The 21,692-nt window shown below is 45.8% G+C and overlaps 1 protein-coding gene across 9 annotated transcripts in view; it reads right to left on the bottom strand.

Annotated features, from left to right (window-relative positions):
• Nucleotides 1–1,851: 1,851 nt before the first annotated feature.
• The window catches only part of BEND7 (BEN domain containing 7), a 76,817-nt gene continuing 56,976 nt past the window's right edge, over nucleotides 1,852–21,692 (bottom strand). For 4 of the 9 annotated variants that reach the window (XM_036843801.1, XM_036843793.1, XM_036843800.1 and 1 more), the window contains exons 7-9: nucleotides 16,159–16,278; nucleotides 7,804–7,857; nucleotides 3,854–4,176 (exon numbers count right to left, since the gene is read on the bottom strand). In XM_036843801.1, coding sequence (XP_036699696.1) covers nucleotides 4,115–4,176; nucleotides 7,804–7,857; nucleotides 16,159–16,278 — 236 coding nt within the window. In that variant the 3' untranslated portion in view covers nucleotides 3,854–4,114. The other 5 variants (XM_036843794.1, XM_036843796.1, XM_036843797.1 and 2 more) reach the window with 5 other exon arrangements.

Raw genomic sequence — 21,692 nt, 5'->3', positions numbered from 1 at the left:
TTCAAATCTTGATCGACTCTAGCTTGGGACAGAGCTACCCAGTTTAAGTTCCCTCCTCTGGTTCAGGAACTCAACGGGCCTTATGTTGCTGGTGTTTCCCCGGGGCTCACAGCTGTGCTCCTGGACCCCAGAACAGTACCAGGCAGACCCGAAATGTTCAGCGACCACTCGGTGAAGGAAGGAATGGAGTACCGTGTGCACCTGAACTTGTCCGTCATCTTTCTCCAAGTCGCCCCTCCCCGCCGTGTTCCCAGTCTCGGGAGCGCCAATAACACGCGCACGATTCTCCAGCCAGAGACCTGGTTGTCGGCTTCCACACCTCCTGCCTCCTTCACCCGAGCTAGTGCGTCTCCAAGCCGTGTTGGTCCTCCTGTGCTTCAGCATGTGGGGCTTTGTCCTCTTGGGTCCTCTTTATCCATCCCTAGCTATTCCCTCGGCTTCTTAATGGGACTCCCTGCTCTAGGCTGGGCCCCCCTCCAGTTAACGTCCCAGACTTCAGCCAGACCGATCAAGAGAGTCTATGACTCTGATTGGACCTCTTACTCAGAATGCTTCAGTGGCCCCTATGTGCTCCCAGCTTCTCGGGATGGTCCATAAGGCCTGGCGTGGATGGCACCAGGCAGACAGACCTCCCCAGCGTCAGCCCTCGTCCCTTGCATCCCAACCCCGGCTGTGCTAAACCAACACAGCATCTACCGACAGTGGGTGTTCAGTAAACGCTTGAGCTGGACTCAGGGTGCAGCTGGGAAATGAGTCAGCCGCCGTCCCCCCCCGTCACTTGGTTTTAAGGCTGGGCCTGTAGGAGGGGAAACAACTGAGGCAGGTGTGTGAGCCCTTACTCTACGAGAATGCAAATGGTGCCCCTTCTGGTGGTAAGACTGGGTCCCCTCCCACTGGATGAGAAAAGCCCTTCAAGGTGTTAGCCAGGCGACATACGAGGCACAGATCCTTGCCAGCGAGTGGGAGCAAGGGCATCCCGGGGGCCTGGGGCCAAATCACGTGCCGTGGCAATAATACAATAATACAAATAATCTCCCCGCACAAAGGGCGGCACCAAGCCCTGCGGGGATTACAGCAGGAGGGGCAGGCTGGTGCCAGGCCCCCAGCTTCCAAGGGCTGCGCGTGCGTGGAAGACTCTAGCTGGCAGTAGTTTAGATTTTCTCTCTTTGCAAGCAGTTCACCCTGTCACCTTCCCTCCTGCAATCCGGCTGCTTTCTTACCCGCGACTACTGCCCTCCTCCCAGCTGTGGACTAGCTCAGCAGCGCCAATGCCTCCACATGAGGGCCCAAGAACCAGACCCCGAACCAAAGCCCCGACAGTGCTGGCGGGCCAGCCCTGGGTGCCTTTGGAGGCAGGAGGGGGCAAGTCCCCATGAGGAGTAGCGCCCCCCTGTGTTCAGAGAGGAGAATAAAGCAATTAGGTTTGAACAGCCACTTTGCGTTAGAGAAGATGGATTTGTCCTTCTGATGTGTTGTTTCCATAGAAGCAGGGCTTAACCGTTTAAGTGAGGCTTATGAAGCTACCTAATTCAGTTAAAATTAGGCTTCAAGCAGATCACTACTTACTGCTCAAGTGTTACTGTGGGACCTGCCGCTGATCTAACTGCCAGGCGGAGCCTGTGACTTAATGCATTCCGAGACACTCTTTCTGGTGGCAATCTGGTTCGTTCGTTTATTTTTAAAAATTAACTTCATACGGAGAGAAAACTTTCTGCATATGATCACCAGAGTACTAATAAATACCTTTTAATTAATGGCTAGCATTGGCTCCCCTTCATAAACGCAGGAGGGCTGGCACACAGGCAGGAGACAGGCGCATTCAATTAAAGTAATTTATTGTATTCTTCCAGAACAGACATAAAGGGCGTCTTGGGAATTGATATCACAGCACGTGTTATACACCATTTTCACAACCAGCCTTGTGTTGAATTTTTTTTAAAGAACATAGTCATCTTAAAAAAATCTAAATATTTACATATTAATAAAACATATATACAGAAGATTGAGACCTTATCCATAGATATGGAATAATTCTTTTTTTTTTTTTTTTTTTGCTAAGAAAGCCTATAAAAAGGATTTCTGAATAAAGTCTGAACAGTAGTCGCAGTTAAGTAAACACAGTTTTAATTTATAAAATATGATTTTACGGTTGCAGTTTTATGCCGTGTATTTCCAATCTGTGAATCCATTGCACATATTCGAGAGCCCAACAATCCCCAGCCACCCCTCAGGTAGTGAAAAATTCAAGCTCTCGCCCAGTCTTGGCAGGAAGTGCTTTGAAGGTTCATGGTGTATATTTAACAGATTCCACAGCTGTAAGGTAAACGTTTCTACTTTTATTTGCCATGTATTCATCTTACTGTAACAGAGTTGAAAGGTCACTAATTAATCTTTTCAATTCCCTTGAGAAAGACTTCCTTCTGAGAGGCAGAAGACAAATTTTAAAACCTATCTTGCAGAAAAACAAAAGCCTGGGTTCACGGTACTTCATTAGACTCCTTGATGAACAGAGAGGCTGGTGTCAGGGAAGGGTTACTAACTGGCCTGAAATCGAAAAGGCTAGCTAAGCCTGTGATGGAAACCATTGATCTGAACCTTCCTTGGGGCTCCGAAAAAGAGGATAAAAGACACACGTGTATGAGATGTAGCTGTCTAGCAGGTGGATTGATTCCATAAGCCACGCCTAGACCAGCTTTGTCACATCACAGGAATGCCTCCTATGGTCTTGGGTTGATTAGCTGGTCTTTAGTGGGTACTGACTCCCCCTAGAGCCCCCCTCCTAGCCCAGGGTTAGCCGCCCCGAGTGACGTGATGGCACAGGTACCTGGGATGGGGTAGTAAGGAGCTGAGGTTCCCGGCTTGGCCAGCGCATTGATGGCCTGTTGCCCGGCGCTGGGCAGCCGTGATCCTCATTTCTCCTTAGCCGCCTCACCACAGACCGCGGGAGGGGGACTAATGGTAACTCTGAGCCCTTACACTCTCCGATTCGATAAAATAAGTGCTAGGGACGTGTGTTAAATGGTAGCACAGCATTTCCCCTCCCCACGCCCCGGGGGTTCGGTGTTTCTACTGCCCAAATTTCTTTCAAGCCAACTTTTGGCCTTTGGGTCAAGTGCCAAAGATTCACGGTAATTTGCTTTATACAATAAATGAAGTGTAAATGCAATGCCTCCAAATAAACAGGTATTTTAAGCTCACCACCTTACTAGAGAAAGGAATCTGGAGGCAAATATCTCTGTGAAACAAATACCCACATGCCAAAAATATTTCTTTAAAATGAATCCACATTTTCACTTGTTGGTTTTATATAAAGTGGGGGGGGGGGCAAGTGTACCAGAACCACGTGAAGTATATAAGATTAAGCACATCTGTGGCCAGTTGCCACATGATGCCACAACCCCCTGGATCACTCAGTTAAAACCATCTGTTAAAACAGTTGTCAGGTGTCATGTGGATAGCTGGTTACTTTGTTTCTCACCTTTTAATTAGTTATTTTGTCTCTGTGTCGACACAACCTACATGAAAGATTTTTCTTTCCTAAGAATTTACGTATCGTTTGCACTTATCAGTGACAAATGATTATTCTGGGGAGATATGATGCCACAAATGATTTCATCTAATAGATCAGAGCTGTCCTGTCTCCCAAAACAACTTTTCCATCTTCTAAGCTGGTGAAGATTCTAATTAAGTTTGGCCTTCAACACTGCTTCCTTGGTCCGGAAAGAGCCATTCTCCTGTATACTGCAACTAAGCAATTTACATTAAAATAAATACGCTTCAAAACTCTATACCATATTCACACTGAAAAAGAAAAAAAAAAAAAAAACAGGGAAAATAAAACTGCTGCTTTTTCATGGACACTGAACCAACCCAGTGATATGCTGGACATTTAAAGGCTGAGAATTCAATTCTAAAGATGATTTTTAAAAATCTTAGACCAAATTGGAGGCTTGATTATCACACATTACAAAGAAAGAATATGAAAACTATTCAAACATGACGGGTCAGCTTCACAGAACGCCCACACTTTGCAGTAATCTGAAATGCTAGTGGATCTTTGAGGAAATTCCAATGGAGGAGATGCGTGCACTAAGCAGTGTCACTAAAGGAAAGTCTAGGCAGTGAAAGCTGTCTCTGTGTCTTCCGTGTTTTCTCTCCTGGTGTCAAATATATGACCTACAACAGAGACAAGAACGTGAAGGGGGGCCACTTCTCTAAGGAAGAGTTGTACGCTTTTCTATGACACGGCCAGACGCAGGACCTCATTGGTGAGGTGTCTGTTTCACCTCTAAATCAGTATTTTTTAGCCAAGGCTTTAGGTGTGCCAGATGAGTAATTTTAGCCATTAGAAATCTGTAATGATGATTTTTACAGGAAAACCCATGAATGTGGGTTACTATTAGAGTATGTTCATTATCTATCATCCAGGAGTAGAAAATGGCTAAATAAAATATGATATGACCTGTAAGACGGAATATAGTGCAGCTATTAAAATAATGTGTATGGAGGTTTGTAATAAAATGGGAAACGCTTGTTAGGTGGTAAAACTAAACAGAACAAAACTTTAGGAAACAAAATTGGATGGATTTGACCTCCATTATATAAATTTTAAAAATATAGAGAAAAGTCTGGGAAAAAGCACCCAACAATAATGGTTATCTCTGGGTGGTAAAAGTAATTTACATTTTCTTCCTTACACTTTTCTGTATTAATTTCTAAGAAGTGTGTAAAAGAATGCCAATTTATGACCAAACAATGCTAAGCCTAGGTGCGCTCCGTACTATTCTATTTCAAATCCAGAAGCCGCCTTTAAATGTTAGTACTGTTTCGATTTTATTCTCTGTTCTCTTTTTCCCCCAAAATTGTTCCCTTATGGTGGTTTTTCTCCTTTATCAGAGCTCTGTCTCCACCCCTGGGCCGTAGTAGCCTCTGCCTCTGGTCTGAGGGTGGGATTTGTTCACCAGCACCTATCTCAGTGCTGATTCCTGGCATCGCTCAAAAACATTTACTGACAGGGTTGAGGGGAAAGAAATTAAGAAAATATGTTTTTCCACTAGAAAAATCTGTATCCATTTTTGTTAAAACTAGACAAACAGAAGTTTGCTTAAGTGTTAACGGACTGAGATAAATGTCATCTGGCGCCTGACTGTAACCGTGGCCTGGTCGGTTCTGGTTCATAGAAACACTTGGGGATTTATCCCCCCGTCCCACCTCTTCCCAACACACATGAATTTGGAAGGAGAAAAAAGACCTTAACAAGGTAATAAAGGCACTGTTAAATCTTTAAAAAGGACCAACTGTTGCCAGCTCAGACAGACCAGATGAGGAAGGTCTGGCCAGTGAGTCTCCAGTGCAGGGAGGAAGCTGCATGGATGAGAAAGGTGGAGTTCATCCCTCGGACGGTCTCATCAAGGAGACACGTGAGGAGGGAGGACTAAGTCGTGGTGCTGTGTGCAGAGAAGCCCCAGGCTGGGATTTTACGTGAGAGGCACTCCAGAGACATGCCGGTCTAATCAAGATTGTTTAATTCCATTACTGCAAAATTTGGGCACCAATCCGTGACTTCTCTTCCCCCTTTTCGAGGTGATAAGTGGTATTATTTATCATGCTGTTTAGTGATTTGTATCAGATATCTATCAGGAGTCTAGTGAAGAGACCTGCGGGAGGCGTCCTACTACTGTCCTCCTTAGGGCCTCTACTACTGTCCTCCTTAGGGCCTCACGGCCTTGGGTAGGGTCTTCTTGGGAAGAACCCGAGAGCTGAAGCTGCAGCGGACTTCAGGCTGACTTACGACAGACACGCTAAGTGTGAAGACGGGGCGACACTGAGTGCTAACTGTGAAGACGGGGCAACACTGAGTGCTAACTGTGAAGACGGGGCGACACTGAGCGCTGACTGTGAAGACGGGCCGACACTGAGATGGAATCCTACAGGGATTAGTACATCCATCACCTCTTAGGATCTTTAGGAAACATGCAGAGAAGGTGTGAGAAAGCTACGCGGTGGATTGGCTGGGGGTTGAGAGGCCTGGGCTCCGGCCAGGCCACCAACCAGCTGTGAGACCTTGAGAAAGTCATATAGTGTTTCTGGGCCTCAGGCTTTTTTACCTGTAAAATAAAAGGACTGGATAAAAAGAAGGGACGGGACTAGATGATCTCTAACATTCCTTCTTTCTCAGATTCCTTGAAATTCTTTTCGGTTCCATGAGGTGGTTCTACCATCCTGTGTTCAGTTTTCTCATCTGAAACATCTCTCTGCCTCCATCTTCAGACAGGAAAACTCAAAGGTATTATTTCAAGGGGAATGGTTTTCCAGTAATAATACTTCTTAAAAGCCCCCTGTGTCAGAGGGTGGCCAGGACGGGCAGTGCAAATGTCCTGGGGTCATGGGGGGCTGATGGGGGAGGAACCCTGGAAAGTACAACTAGAACAGCAAGGTGTTCCTCCAGGGGGCCTCCCAAAAGGGCACAGTTTCATCATTAGTAGCAGTGCTTCATGTCTCTACCTGCAGTGGGTGGTCAGAACGAGGCTAATCGGAGTTGTCTTGATACTCAGAGGAGCACAGGTTGGGAAGGAACAATAGAGATCATGCATTTCAATTCTCTCGATTCATAAGTGTGGAAACATAGCCAAACAAGAACTCCCCTTTCTGTAATTTCTATAATGACTATATACAGTGAGAACGCGATAGAAGCAGCTTGCTCTTGCCCTCTGCAGTCATTTCATTTATTTGTCCGTCGATCTGTTGCTTAGCTACTCAGTGACAGAGAAAGCACCGTATCATTTGCGTGTCCGAGTTTTCTGGCTGCTCTGAAGTTCACTAACGTACATCTCTGCTACACCGTGAACTCAGGGCAAGCGCTGTCTGTGAACAGGGGGCCTCGCAGAGTTCCTACACAGACTAACGACTCCTCTCATACTTGCTGGATCTAACTTAAAACTTACCACTCCAAATGGAGAGAAAACACGGAGTTGAGCTTTTTCATTGACAGGGGTTTTTTTTTGGGGGGGGTGTGTGTGTCTGGGTTTGGTTGTTAGAGAACCTTCAGGTATTTTGAGGGAAGTGAATAAAGAGTCTTGAGACCAACTGAGGGGATAAGCTCTTTGTCACGTGGCTCACTGATCAGACACCTGTCCCTCAGGCTCTCGGGCGAGAACCGATGCAGAGGGAGGAGCGCAGGGTCGGAAGGATTACTTGAGAGTCAAATAAGAAGAAGTCAGAATTAAGTCTATAGCTTAACCCTGCAGCAGACGCGGCAGTGAGATGGTGTATTCGGCTGATCGGGTTACAGCGTTAGGAATGTGCCACCCAGGCTAGATGGAACTGGCACATTCAATCCCTCACTTAAGACACAGTATTCATCGGGCGCCCATTATAGGAAGAGCAATGACACGGCCTCTCAAAGCTTTTTGCGAGGGAGGTGAGGCCAGAACGCATGTGAATTTCATCATAAAACGGATGATCCCTGATCTAAACAGAAATGTCATTTCGTGTTAAAATATTTTTTTTAATGTCCCAGGGCTTGGGGAGGCAAAGCGTTGTGACACTAAGTTCTTAGGACTTGCTGTTCTGAGGTTATCAGGCAGATGAAACAGAATGAGAGAAAACTGCAGCTTTTCGTACTCAGTGTGCAAAATCTCTCTGAATGCAGGGCATTGAGCTCCTCTGATTACTAGGGGTTGGGCCTCTTACAGAAGCAGTTTGCTCAAGCATCTGCATCTCTGATGTTAAAAACATTTTCAATGCAAATATTCTCACGTGCTGTATTTTCCAGCAGGTGATGAAAATGGAAATGTGTTTTACCTGTTGGGGGTAGAGAAACGCAGTCCAGCCGTTCATCACCGTCAGCTGCCTCTGCTGGTTACAAACATGAAACACAAATCTCATTAGTTTCAGGGGGCTCATTCATTCTGCCGAATAAGGTAATACAATTTAAAAACTCCAGCGCACATGATAGTTTTCACCTTTCTTTTCCCTTCTCAGCTTCAGCCAGTTCACAGTAGAGATTTTAGTACCACGATTTAAATATTTTTAAAATGATGATATAAAATCCATCTTCCTCTATTAAAATTTTTTACATCTTAGGAACATTATTCTATCAGTCATTGATGATTTCAGTTCATTTTCGCTTATTTATATAGGCTTAAGTATCCACCCAGAATCTGGCGTGAATTGTTTAAATATGATCGTCGAAGGCATGGAGGTCAGTGAATTCCTATGGTAGAATTTTACTCGTCATCCTCAGAACCATTCTAGTGGGGCAGGCTTAGGACAGCTTGGGAACGAAACTTTCTTTGGAGATGACTGGAAATTCAATCTAAAATCGGCATTAATTTAGTCATGAATAAAATCAGAAGGAGTAAGCGTTTCTTCAAATGATTTGTCCCTTCTGTGCTTTAAAATGCAAAACTTTGCTCATCTCTGATATATTTCAATCTCCTGAAGAGTTTCCCAAAGGTAGATCCTTCCGTCACAGAAAACCTTCCAGCAAGTACAAAAAAGAAGGTGCCCATACGTTTCCTGATAAGTGTTGGGCTTGTCAGTTTCCCCAACGTGCTGTGGACAGGCCAGAACATTCCACGGCTGCTGGGATAATTCTGGCCCTGCTCCCTCTGTCCCAGGGCTGCCGCCCCCTTGTAAGTTTCCTGGACGTGTGCCCGTGAGGCCAGTCAGGTGAGGGCTGCCCCGTGTAACACGTTGTACTGCTGAGTTGCTGGGAAGCAAACTAATGGTATGTTCTTGTTTTGACTGCCATGGCTTTAAACACAATCAGGGTTCAGAGATGGATGGAGACGTTCAGAGATTTCCCCTAGTTCACCCCTCCACCATCCTGCCCTCAGACTGCCACACGCTGGCCGCGGTGAAAGACCCATCGCCCCTCACCTGCTAAATCCACCACAAAAACACGGAGACAGAGTCGTCAGGACCAGTTTTGGCTGGAGAGGAGCAGTAGCCATGACCCAGCAATCCCACTCCTGGGCATATACCCAGAGAAAACCATAATTCAAAAAGACACATGCACCCCAACGTTCACTGCAGCACTATTTACAATAGCCAGGACATGGAAGCAACCTAAATGCCCATTGACAGACGAATGGATAAAGAAGTTGTGTTACATATATACAATGGAATATTACTCAGCCATAAAAAGGAACGAAATTGGGCCATTTGTAGAGACGTGGATGGACCTAGAGACTGTCATACAGAGTGAAGTAAGTCAGAAAGAGAAAAACAAATATCGCATATTGACGCATATAGGTGGAATCTAGAAAAATGGTACAGATGAACCGGTTTGCAAGGCAGAAATAGAGACACAGATGTAGAGAACAAACAGTACGAATTGGGAGATTGGGATTGACATATACACACTAGTATGTATAAAATAGATAACTAATAAGAACCTGCTGTATAAAAAAAAATAAAATTCAAAAAAAAAGAGCAGCAACCACTAAAAATTATGTTGTAGATGAATGTTTAATACCGCACAAAACATTCCAGTCAAGCGATGGGATAAATGGTAAGATTAGAATTCTATAAATAGGTTTATGGACAAAACACAGGACATACTAAAATGTTAACAGTGTTTCTCTCTGGATGAAAAGCTTATGGGTATTTAAAATTTTGTTCTTTGAGTTTTTAAATTTTTCTTATATATTTAAAAAATAACAAGCATGTTATTTTTATATTTAGAAGATATTATTCTCTTCTGATTGGATTAAGTGAACTTGAATAGGAAGATGAAGTACACGGTAGTTCTTTCATTGTCTGGGATTGATTGATTGATTTTCACTCTTCAAGGTTTATTTATTGTTTTAGTTGGGATAACACTTAGATAGCTGGCTGCATTATTTCCGTCGATTTTTCTTTTTTACATCACATGGCAATGTACACTATTCTGATAAATATAGTACATAAAATAAGATCCTTTAGAACAGTTATTCACAAGACATGCAATACTGGAGTTATCATCAATCCCAGGATGTGATTAATTGGAAAAAAAAAAGTTGGACTAGGCATCTTGGCTAAAGGAACCAGAAGATTTAAAAGATTCTTCAGTAATAACAATAATAATAGCTATGATAGGCATCACCATTTACTGAATACCACCTACTGAGCAGTTATTATATGCATTGTATCAGCTAACCCTTGGCAACCCCTACAAGGCAGGTCTATCTTATGCCCACTTTAAGAAATGAGGCAACGGAGACAAACAGACGTTAAGACGTACCAAGGATTTGACTCAGGTTAATGCCTGGGCTTGACCTCTTCGCTATGAATAGTCCAAATATAAATCACATGCATCACTATAAGCTACAATTGTAAAACTTCAAGTTCTAGTTCATTTGACACTTTAGTAACTTTCTCTACCTTCCATGAAAAGCAGCTTTTCATTTAGTGATGACAAAAATCAGTTCTGGGTGTAAGTTGATCTTCCCTTTGTAATTCAGCTCTCCTCACTTTAAAAAAACAGGCCTGTGCAATTATGTGCTTTACTAAGAACCAAACATACACAACCCCAAATCTGTGAAGGATTATGTATAAATGAGTAGCTGCCCACTGCACAAACAGGGCCAAGTGTTGCGGATGAAGAACACGACTGTTAACTTAAATTTGATTATAACATCTGTCTGTAACAACAAGCTCACAATCTTTCTTCTCTGGTGACAGGCAAGTTGTGAAATTTGGGAAAGATTAAGCAAGTCCAATAAAAATTTAATAGCAGCGACAGCTTTACTCTTAGATCCAACACAAATAAAAAAAATTGCAATTTTTGCGCTGAGGAAATGATCTAATGAAAATAATAAAAATCCACACCAGAAAAGGAATCATTCCAGTTATTGAAAAAAAAATTATTACATGTGATGAGAGCCCCAAATGAATTTCTATTTGGATTCGCAGAACAACCTTTCACATCTGTGAGGGGCACTTCCTTTTTCTGGAGGCTTCGCGGGGTGCCTTTAGCAGCGAATTGATTACTTGCCCAGGTAGAGTCTGTACCTTATTCCAGGAAGTGAGCCAGATATGATAAATAAGACTGAAGCTGTAGAATATCCATGAGATGCTGTATTGTCATTTAGACTGAAAAGGAGACAAAAAAAGAGCAAGCAATAGCACCGACCCTGGCCCCTCAGTTCTCATCGGCATGACGACAGCAACGCACGTGGCTCCAGTTCCAGTTTGCTGGGATCTCACTTCTGTGCCGCTTGGGGAGAATGAGGTGGGACAGGATTTGACAAAATTGGGAGACAAAGCCTATTTGGCAGGTCACTGTGGATGTGCTGTCATCTTGCTCTTGTGTGGTCTGTGCGTCAGGGTTAGTTTTGTCCTTCAGCCACCTTGCCCTTCTCAGACGCTAATGGAACCTGCTGGACAGGCTGGGGAAACCTGCCAAGGTGCCAACCACAACTCTCTAGGCAGAGAATCTAAACCCAGTGTCAGAGTGGAAGCATCCTCACTCAAATGAGACGACGACTCCGGAACAGGGTAGACGATCATCTGAGCGGGTGAGATGCTCCACAGGGGGCGGGGGGAGACTGCACCCCATTCTGTACCAACAGGCACACGAATTACTAATCCAAACCCTGAGATGGTTAAGAAGCGTGTTCACTGGCCAGTCTATCTGGGGGAAAGAGAGGCAGGAACGTGGAGGAAGGTCCCCACTGTGTGCATGTGTACGCTGTGGGGAAGGGAGTGGAGACCAGAACTTGTAATAATAACTGGTCTCAGCATCTGACAACAGAAAAAAAAGGTGTGTTTATGTATAAAATACATACAGGAGGGGAACAACATTGCAGCAGAACTTGCTCTTCTGGTCACGTGGCCTCTGGCAGCAGAGCTGCTCCCGTGTCTCTGAGTACAGCCTTCTCCAATATATATATTCAGTATACGCTCCGCTCCCCACGTGTATGTCCTCCACCTTCGGAGGTGACTCTTCAAACGGAAACTTTTCAGCTCCTTTAGGGACTGTTAATCACTCTCCCCAGCTAGAGGCACAGGTTCTGGGACACCAAGCCCTCTTCCTGCTTCCTCTGGGTTGTCTCTGAAGCCCCTCAGTCAGTAACATCCGGATCCTGAATTTATACCGTCCTTTTCCCTCAAGCTCCCAAGGAGCTCCAAGCATTTCCTATGTCCTGCCACCACCCCCTGTGATGCAGGAAGAGGTCCTAGGTAGAGGAAGCAAGTGCAGATTTGCTAGAAGCTGGTGGCGCAGCTGGGGCCAAGGCGCGGGGACCACAGGGCAGCTGGTGGATGGACCCCGGCCACTCTGGCCCTTTGCCTTTCCTTCGGGCTGAGTATTACACTTCAGTCTCTTCACTATGACAAATCTTAGATCTCTCTGATGCTGTATTTAGTGTCTTTGTTTTTTGGGTTTGACAACTTGCTCTGAAAAGCAACAGGTAGGTACAAGTTCTCACATATTCAAAACCATCAGGATTGCTAACGCAGAACTTAGGCAACATAAGACCAACTTAATACTTAACTAGCAAGGACACGGCTCAGCTTATACTTGAAAATAAAGCTGAGGAGACACGCACCCAGGAGGACACCAGTGCTTACTTAAGGAGGGGTTACTCGCGGGGTGCTGTCTTTTGTAACACCTGTCAGTCAATCGCAAAAAGCGCTTTCCCTGGAGCCTGAAATCTAAGGGGGCAGAGTCACAAAGGGGCCTTTGTGAGGTGTCTCCAGGCAGAGGCAGGGGACCTTTAGCCTAAGAAGAGATAAGAGAGCCGCTGGCAGGAGGATGATCTTCCCAGGTGTTTCTCAGTTAAGCCACCCAGAATGAGGTCTGGGCGCCTTGACCCGAGTCTCTGAACCTTTGGGGGAGCTGGGAGAAGAGGCGATCAGGAGTGAAGTAAGAGGCCTCAGGAGACAGGGACAGAGAAGTGAGAGAAAGGGCCTGAGGACGAAGGACGGGGCACCCAGGGATGGCCAGGCGAGTGGCCGCAGGCGTACCCAGCACATGGCCTCCCCGCGGGTTCTGGGGGTGGGGGATGAGGAAGCCTCTGAACCTCCAGTCAGGAACTGATGGAATGTTCTCCAGGATCTCCCGGGACCGCGATGAGCTAAGACCTTTTTGCTGTGGACAGCTGTCCCTTCATTCCCATTCACTGGTCCATTCAACAAGTATCCGGGCGTGTCCACGCTGTGTCACACAGTGTTCTCAACGCTTAGGACAGAAACATGCAGCCTCTGCTCCTGAGGATCTCGTGGAGGAAACAGGTGTGTCCCTGTCACTATTCAGGTGGCAGAAGATCAAAGTGCCGAGGCCGCCTGTGAGGCCTCCTGGAGAAAGTAGCCTCTGAGATGCTTCGCGCTTCCAGGCGGAGGGGAAGCCTGGGTGTGGGAGGCCCGCCGACTTCAGACGGGGCGGGGCGGGGCGGGGTCCGCTGTGGCCCAGGGGCGCACCGGGCAATGGCAGGAGGTGAGGCGGCGCTAGGCCGTGAAGGACCGTGCGCGCCGTGCTGGGGGGATGTAGGAGGGCTTTTATCTGGGCGGACAGGAAGCCAGAAGTATTTAATCTGGGGCGGGGGGGGCATGACCGGACCTCATTAGCAGAGGCTCAGGGAGTGGAGCCTCGGGTCCCAGGATGTGGCCGAGCCTGGAGCTGCACACTGGAGAGCCCCCGATGATGGGACAGTGCAAGTCACGTGGGAGGACGCACAACGAGAACGAGAAGAAGCACCGAAGAGGGAAACCAGGACCCGGGTTTAGGAGGCGGGCAGAGGAGAAAGAGGTGGGGAAGGAGACCCAAGGCACTGACAGGGAACTTGGAGGAGAAACAAAGAGAATGAAATCACAGAGCCTGGAGGAAGAGAGTTTCAAGAAGGATGCGATTCGAAAGGGTAAAAATCAATACGGAGGTCAAGTCTGAGTGTCAGTATAAACAAGTGACATCTGATGATCCGGACGCAAACGCGGCAAAGGTTCACGTACGTAGAGGAGTGAGGTCAGGGGCAAAATGCCCTGGATGCTAAACTGAACTGGGTGGGGAGGCGGACTCAGGGAATGCAGGCCCTTTTGGAAGAAATCTGACCAACAATGTCGGGAGGAGAAAGGAACAGCTGTGTTTTGTTTTTGGTTAGCAAAGGGAAGGAGGATAAGGTCGTGGGCATTTTTTGAGCATTATTACGTGTCCGCTCTCTATCGGTGGCAATACTTGCATTATCTAATTTTAACTCTGAAAACACCCCGAGCTAGGTATCAGCCTCGTTATATAAATGGAGAACCCGAGGCTCAGAGAGGTTGAGAAATTGGTCCAGGTTCCCAGGAAATTGTAAATGGCAGATCAGAGCCAGGAAAGCAGACCTCTTCTCTCCACTGCACCACGCTGTGTTTATTTGCGATGATTTGGGGATGCAGGAGAAGACACCAGTGAAAACTGGGAGACGGAGGAGGAGGATGAGCGCCTGCTTTACTGCCCAAGCCTGAAAGCCTTTGAGAGTGAAAGGGGCGTCACTGACAATCATGCCGGGACAACGGGAGCAAAGCAGCTGCCCCAGCACAGCAGGCTGGCCGGTCCCCTGACCGAGCACATGACGTGGGGCTGCCTCAGTGACCTCCATGCCGCCAAGCATGGCTGCGCACAAAGACATCTTCCGAGGGGTACACTAGCTTCACTGATAAAGACGTTCATGTACAACCCGCGCCTGGAGCCTCAGGACAGCTCTGAGGCAGGCTGTACCTCTCTGTCCACTTCGTGATGGGGACCCGAGATGAGAAGTATTGAGTGACTTGTCCAAGGTCCAGAGCTGGTGAAGAGCGGACATGAGCCTTGGAAACCAGATCTACGGACTCTGACGTGACTTGTTACCTAATGCAATAATCCATTTGGTTACCCATTAAAAATATTAGTAGTCCGTTGCTCCTTATAAAAAGAGCATCAGTTAAGTGTAAAAGAAGTCAAAAGGTTAAAAAAGGAGGGAGGGAAGATTTTTAATAAAAAAAAAAAACTCATCCAGTTATAGCTGGATAGTTTAGCGTCTTGCTAGCTACTTTTATAGAACTGTCAGGTTTTTCACGCTGAAAAACCACGCGGTCCCTCGGTGCCCTGTGTCTTGTCGAGTCAAGGGCACTCCCAGCCTGAGCCCGGAGCTCTCCTCCCTGGGGCTGGTGGCTGGGCTCCTCGGCAGGCTTGGTCACGGTTACTTCTACTCACAGTGGAAGTTCAAGTAAGAGGCTGTGTTACAGTCTCACGAGTTTGTACTGCTGTTCTATGGACCCCCAAAGCGTGACATTCAAGCATCTAAATCCTGTCTCCGAAACTCTCACACCACAGCTACAGAAGCACAGAAGGCTCTTAGCAGGCCAGGGGGCCTGAGGTTTGATCGGTTGTTTTTTGTTTTGTTTTTTAAAAATAATATCTAGAGGCTTGTGGCCTCCTAGGGATGATTATTCCTACATAATGGCAGAAAACTGACCTCAAAAGGATTCTTCATTGGTAAATTGTCCCACTGTCACTTTGGGGAGAATGAGATTTCAAAGGACCAACTCTAAATAGTCATAATTCAACTGGTGTTCACCTTTCCTGGAAGAATGATCCCAGAACCACCAAGCCCAGATTGAAAGAAAAAAAAGAAAAAAGTAAAGATCTGACTTAAAAATCCCTTTCTATTTTACATGGTGTTTCTGGTAAGATGATTATTGTGTGTGTGTGAGTGTGTGTGTGTGTGTGTGTGTGTTTTAATTTATAATTTATTTTATTCACTTAGTACAGTAAGAACACCTTTCCATGCAATTAAATATATTTCTACAGAATCTTCTTTTTGTGTGTGTGTGTGGTTTTTTTTTACCTTAAGCAACTAGTACTTTTTATGAAGTCATGCAGATCCAAACAAATAAAAATCAATAGGCAATAGAAACAAATCACGAAAGAGAGACCTCATTTCATACATAAGACCACCAGTGAGATTAGCAATCTTTTTCATTTGTACTATTTAAAGTAAATGGCCTGACATAATTTTCACTGTTTAATCTTAAGGTGAATTTCAAAATCATTTGACTAAGATTTTAAGATACAAAACCAAAGCACATTATATAAAGCTTCTCCTTTAAAAGACAAAAGACAATGAAGTATCTGAGGGCGAAGAATTGTACTTTGTATCATCTAAAAATTCGATAAAGCGCTTCTGCAATTATTTTCTTGCAGCTTATTCATACCTGAGCCTCTTTTTAACCTTCTTCTGGCCAGTTTGATTTGATCCTGTAGAATCTGAACCCAGTCTCTTGGGCCAGGAAGTTTATCCACGTGATTAGCAGTGCAGTATTTTTCTGTGAAGACTGAAAGAAAATGTGAAATATCGTTAAATATTTTAACAAAGAAAATATGCAGATCTGAAAAAAGAACATAACCCCAAGAAGGAAAAAAAAAAAAGAGTGTACTTCTAAAAGATGTCAGTTCTGCAGTGGACAGTCTCAAAATCCATACGGCATTCCTCTGGTGAAGATGGAGCTTGGCAGGGCCCATCCTACATACCATGTCCTGTGCTTCCGAATGAAACCGGTTACAGACATTAAGTAGTTCTACGGAAACTACTCTTTCTAATTGCTCCACGTCCATGTGTATGTGTCTTACGGGCAGAGGAGAAAATGCTTCCTAGGGGTCCATTGGCCCCATGACAGAATTCTGCAAGTGTATCCACATATTTCACTTTTCTGTTAACCCAAAATCAAATGGAAAATTACACAAGAAGATGATACTCTCGTGGTGATTCCTGCTAGGTCGATCGGCACTCAACATAGAGGCAGTGCAGGTGGGTGTTAGTGAAAGTTCCAATCCTGCTTTGAGTCAACCTCTTGCATCCTGTACTAGCAGCTCCTGGGAAAGAGCTCCCTAGTAAGCACAAAGGAAACTCTGGAGTCACGTGCCATGACAGTTATCTTAGTAAAGCCGCACAGCGTGAGATGGTGCACGAAGCACAGGGGTTGGCATTTCTGCCTCACACATCGTTCCTGAGCACTTTTCAACCTGTTCCCCTCAAGGTCAAGGCCTGCTATGCGGTCACGTCACACTGCCTCCTTGGTATTTAAAACATCGATAATTTTAACATTTTAAAGGTTTCTTTTAAAAAGAAAGGACAGAGGAAAATGTTGACAGATTCAACTACATAAAACTGTAAAATTTCTATTGAATAAAAAATAAACACTTCATTTGAATGAGCAGAGCTAGTTGCACTAAATCTGCCATGATAGGAAGACCTCATCCCAAACGAAAGAGCAACTTCAAACCTCCACCAATAAATGGAAAAAGTACACTTAGCAAAAAACGTTCAAATAATATGTAAGCCCCCAAGTTGCAAAACACTTTATACCTACCAAATTAGAAAAACAATTAAGCTAATACTTAATATTGATAAAATTCTGTGGATCTGGCACATTCAAATATGACTGTTGGCATAAATTGGCAAAACGCTTTTGGGAAATAAGATGGTTCTATATAATGAGAGACGTAAAACTGTTCTTCCTTGGGACTGGTAATCCTATTCCTAGAAATTTATCCTAAGGAAATAGTAATATGAAAGAAGGGGAAAAAGTCATAAACAGTCATCCCCTGGACTCTGTGGGGCATGGGTTCCAGGACCCCCATGGTACCAAAATCCGCGGATGCTCAAGTTCCGTATATACAATGTGTATGATATGCATACAACCTATCCACATCCTCCTGTATACTTTAAATCATTTCTGGATGACTTATTATACCTAATACCATGTAAATGCTATGTCAGTAGGCGCCTGCACTTGGCAAATTTAAGTGTTGCTTTTGGGAACTTCCTGGAATTCTTTTTCAATATTTTTGATTGGCAGCTGGTTGAACCTACAGGGGCAGAGCCTGTGGATCCGAGGGGCCGAGTGTACAAACATCAGCAATCCAGGTGTGCAGGAAGAGATGCAGGGCAGCAAGGGGAGGGCAGATGTGAGGGGGTGGGAGCAGGGGAGGCCTGTCAGGAATCGACACAATCACGGGAATCAGGGCCAGTGCCAGCGAAGATGAGGGTGTGACGGGAACAGATCAGGAACTGGCATTTCTGGAGAATCCCATGACCCGGTGAATACAGGAGGAAGGTGTGTGAGGGGAGCTGCGAGATGCATCAGGTGTGGTTTGGAACACGTTGAGTTTGGGGTGTTTGCGGAGTCCCCACATGGGGACAGCTGGCGGGTATTTCAATACAGAAGCCTTTGGTTCAGGGAAGGGGTCCTGGAGGAAGATGCAGGTTCGAGGGGCACAAACGTATATGTGGTCATTAAACCGACAAGAGGAAAAACAGTGACCAGGGAGAAGCTTGCGAGTGAACAGAGCACTGGCCAAGCACAGAGCAGAGAGAACCCCCGGGGCTGAAAGGAGGTTGAGGCACGGAGTCCAGGAAGGAGCCGGGAAGCGAGGTCTTGTGCAGGCGGAAGTGGTGCGAATATCACCAAGAGGAGGGACCCACAGTCCCGAGTGCAGACAAAGGGCCAGGAAAGAGGTGAGGAGAGGGTCCCTGGAGGCCGTCATCAAGGGCATGGGGAGGGTGGCCACAGATGACACTCTCCAAACACCAGGCCTGGCGGTGGGCTTGGGGGGAGGAAGGGGAGGCGGGGGAAGGCTGGAGATGGGGGAGGCGGCCCGCACTGTGGCCAGTGGGGATCCAGGGAGGAGGAGGGAACAGTCTAAGGAACCATGTACCAGAGGAACTGGGGGGGGAGGTCGGCATTCGGGAGAGGGATGGGGGGTTACCCTCGACCGGGACCAGGAGGAAAATTTCCTCTGAACCCAGAGGAGGGGAAGACAGGCGTGGACTTAGAAGGGGTCCAGGTGGGTCATCATCGCTCCTGACGCCTCAGTGAACTCAATGGTGAAGGGCGTGGAGAGTGCGGGAACGTCTGGAGTTGCCCAGAGGAGAACAGGAACGGGAAGGCAGCAGACGAGGGCGCAGGATGCCGAGAAGGAGTGGGGCTGCGTGCTTGCGACGGCAGCGGCCACAGGGCAGGTGTTTTCTCCAGGGCACCTGGCAGCTCCTCGTCTGGGGTGGAGACACCCGATGGGAGGGCTGGTGTAGGGTGAGGAGTTTGCCGGACAGGTTTGGCAGAAGGACAGGATATAAAGCATTGAAGATGGTGGTGAAGATGTCCCCTGGAATGAAATTACAGCTTTCTTCACCCACCCTTCCTTTCCACCCGTATCTGGGAAGCACGTGAAGCCAGAAAATGGCTTAGACTTGGGCAAATCTATGGAGACCAGGGAATGGATATATCAGTGGGGCTGGCAAGGAGATGCCAGGGAAAAGGGGCAACTGAGAGTATAATGGTGGAGCATCAAATGTTGGCAGCGAGCAGGACGTGTGGTCAACGGTGTGGGGTTCAAGTGTAGTGGAGATGAAAGCCAGTGTGGACGAGGTCTGGGCAATCTAGCTAGGGGGTCACAGGGATCTCTCATGTGGATGGTGAAGTTATCCAAGATGGCAGCAGGACCTGGGAGTGAGAGGAAGGAAGATGCAGAGCTGTGCTGATGGAAGGTCTCCATCCTAGCCCCAACTGAGAAGAGGAGGAGAGACAAGGAGGAGGGAGAATTAAGGTCCAGGGAGAATATCAACCAGGCTGCCCGATCTATGATACATGGGGCATGCAAGTAAGCATGCATCTCTCCACCTGGGAGAGATGCAGAGGGGACAGCATCCCTGGGGTAGGGGTGCTTCTGAATCCCCTGTACCAGATTATAGACAGGGGTCTTCGGGGGTCTTTGTTTATTTTGTCTCCCTAAAAGCACCTACTGCAGTGCCCTGGACTAAGAACTCCATAAACATTTGAAGAATAAACAAACATATTTTCTACTTTTGTTTCTAATGGAAGTAAATACAATAGCTCAGATATTTAGGCTAACTGGGGGAGAAAGGCCTATCTGAATTAGTAGGAAGTCTTAATAGCATATATTTAAAGAAACAAGGTTTTATCACATTCAGATGCCCACAATGACACTTCTTAATCAGAGGGTTGCCGAAAAGTTCTTGAAATCGTGTTTTAATGAACAAAAGGAAATATTTGTATTTGGCACCCTATTCGATTATAGGAAAATGTATACCACAGAAATGACTGAATACACCGTCTTAGCAAGTAAACATCTCCCTCCTTCCTTGTAATGTTATTTATGTAATTAATTTCCATAGCAACGCCTCTCTTCTTAGATTGGGAAATGCATGCATCCAAATTAGCCCACATTAGGAAGTAGAGATTCGAAATTAACAAAACAGATTTGGATTATGCCAACATCAAAGTGATTCCCGGCAACCACGTGTGTCAACGACTAAGTTTAGGAGAAACAGAGGGAAGGTCTCCCACTGTGTAGGTGGCTTCCAAGTGGATCTTTCTCATCATTTTAAGCTCAAGTATTCTGCTGCTCGTTCAAAAGGTGACAATTTCTGGTTATTTTTTTCTCCTTTCAGTGAAAAGTTATCTGGTTTCAATCATAAGAAGCCAGGGAAATCTCTGCCTCCTGGGTCTCCCTTTGCTTGCAAAGCATTGGGCTTTCCGAAAAATACCTCTACAAACAAATATTTCCATCGGGCATATTACTGACATTCTAGTTCATGGCTTACACTCAAAAGAAACTTTTAACTAGAATCTACCTACAGAGGACGAAATCCTATTCTTTCTGTTACATGCGCAGAGGAGTCCTGAGAACAGGGCCAAAGGACAGTCATTGTATTGATCTGAAAACATTCCATATGCTATGTGGATAGAGGTATCGGGTAAGCAGAACATATTTTTTGCTATGTGAATCTATAGCTAAAGGTCAAGCTATTATCCTGGTAATAGTTCCATTAGGAGTAATGATGTGAAAAGAGGTATTGCATTTCTGAGCTGGGTTTCCTACTATGTTAATAGTGGGTCATTAAGAATCAGAGTAGAACAATTTGCATTTATCCTTAGAATGCAGTAGGTCCTAAAAAGAAATTTCCCTCTTCTCCTGTTTTAATATATTAAGGGGAACAAGGGATAATATTAAACAAGTCCAAATAATCTGAACAAGTGGATTAAGCCCAACAATTAAACTAAATAAGAGTGGAAGCATCTACTCTGCTTAACATACTTTGAGGTCCCAAGGCCCAAAGAGTATGTGAAGTCACCAGGGAAATGAAAAATGTTCAATTTGATCTGTACGTGAATAAGGACTTTTCTCAGATGCTTGCATTCATTCGAGCCATGCCCTTTAACTGTGTATCAATAATGAATAAGCTAGTGGTGGCCGAGTGGATCCTTCCCTGGGAACCTGGCATCTAATATAATCATCAATGAACACGGCGGTGTGTAGCATGTCTGAATGTGATGAGCTGGGAACAGAGCGGATCGGATGCGTTCCCCAAACAGCTGTCTGTTAACACGATAGTTCCTAGAGGACTCTTCATGAGGGTTTTTCTGGCTCTCTGCACTGAGAAAAGCAGGATATGGTACGGATGTTTAAAGAAAGCCACTGGATCACACAGACAATTCAAGAAGCAGGAGAAGACTTACAGAGCTTTAATTTCACTGTGAAATCCTCTAACTGGGTTAAAACTCCGGCCAGCTGTGAGAGCCCAGCTTCTGATTTGTTGACTCAGTGTTAACTTCTGGTCAGACAGACAAGCGGAAATCAAGACTTACATCAAGCAGAACTGAAAGTGGGGTCCTCGTTAGATCTGCCAAACTGCCTGAGACTGTGCGGGCCCGGGTCAAGGGTGAGA

Source organism: Balaenoptera musculus, chromosome 2 (assembly GCF_009873245.2).
Source record: "Balaenoptera musculus isolate JJ_BM4_2016_0621 chromosome 2, mBalMus1.pri.v3, whole genome shotgun sequence".
Lineage (NCBI taxonomy): Eukaryota > Metazoa > Chordata > Mammalia > Artiodactyla > Balaenopteridae > Balaenoptera > Balaenoptera musculus.
Note: the sequence above shows the minus strand (reverse complement) of the source record. Positions and strands in the feature narration are given on the sequence as shown.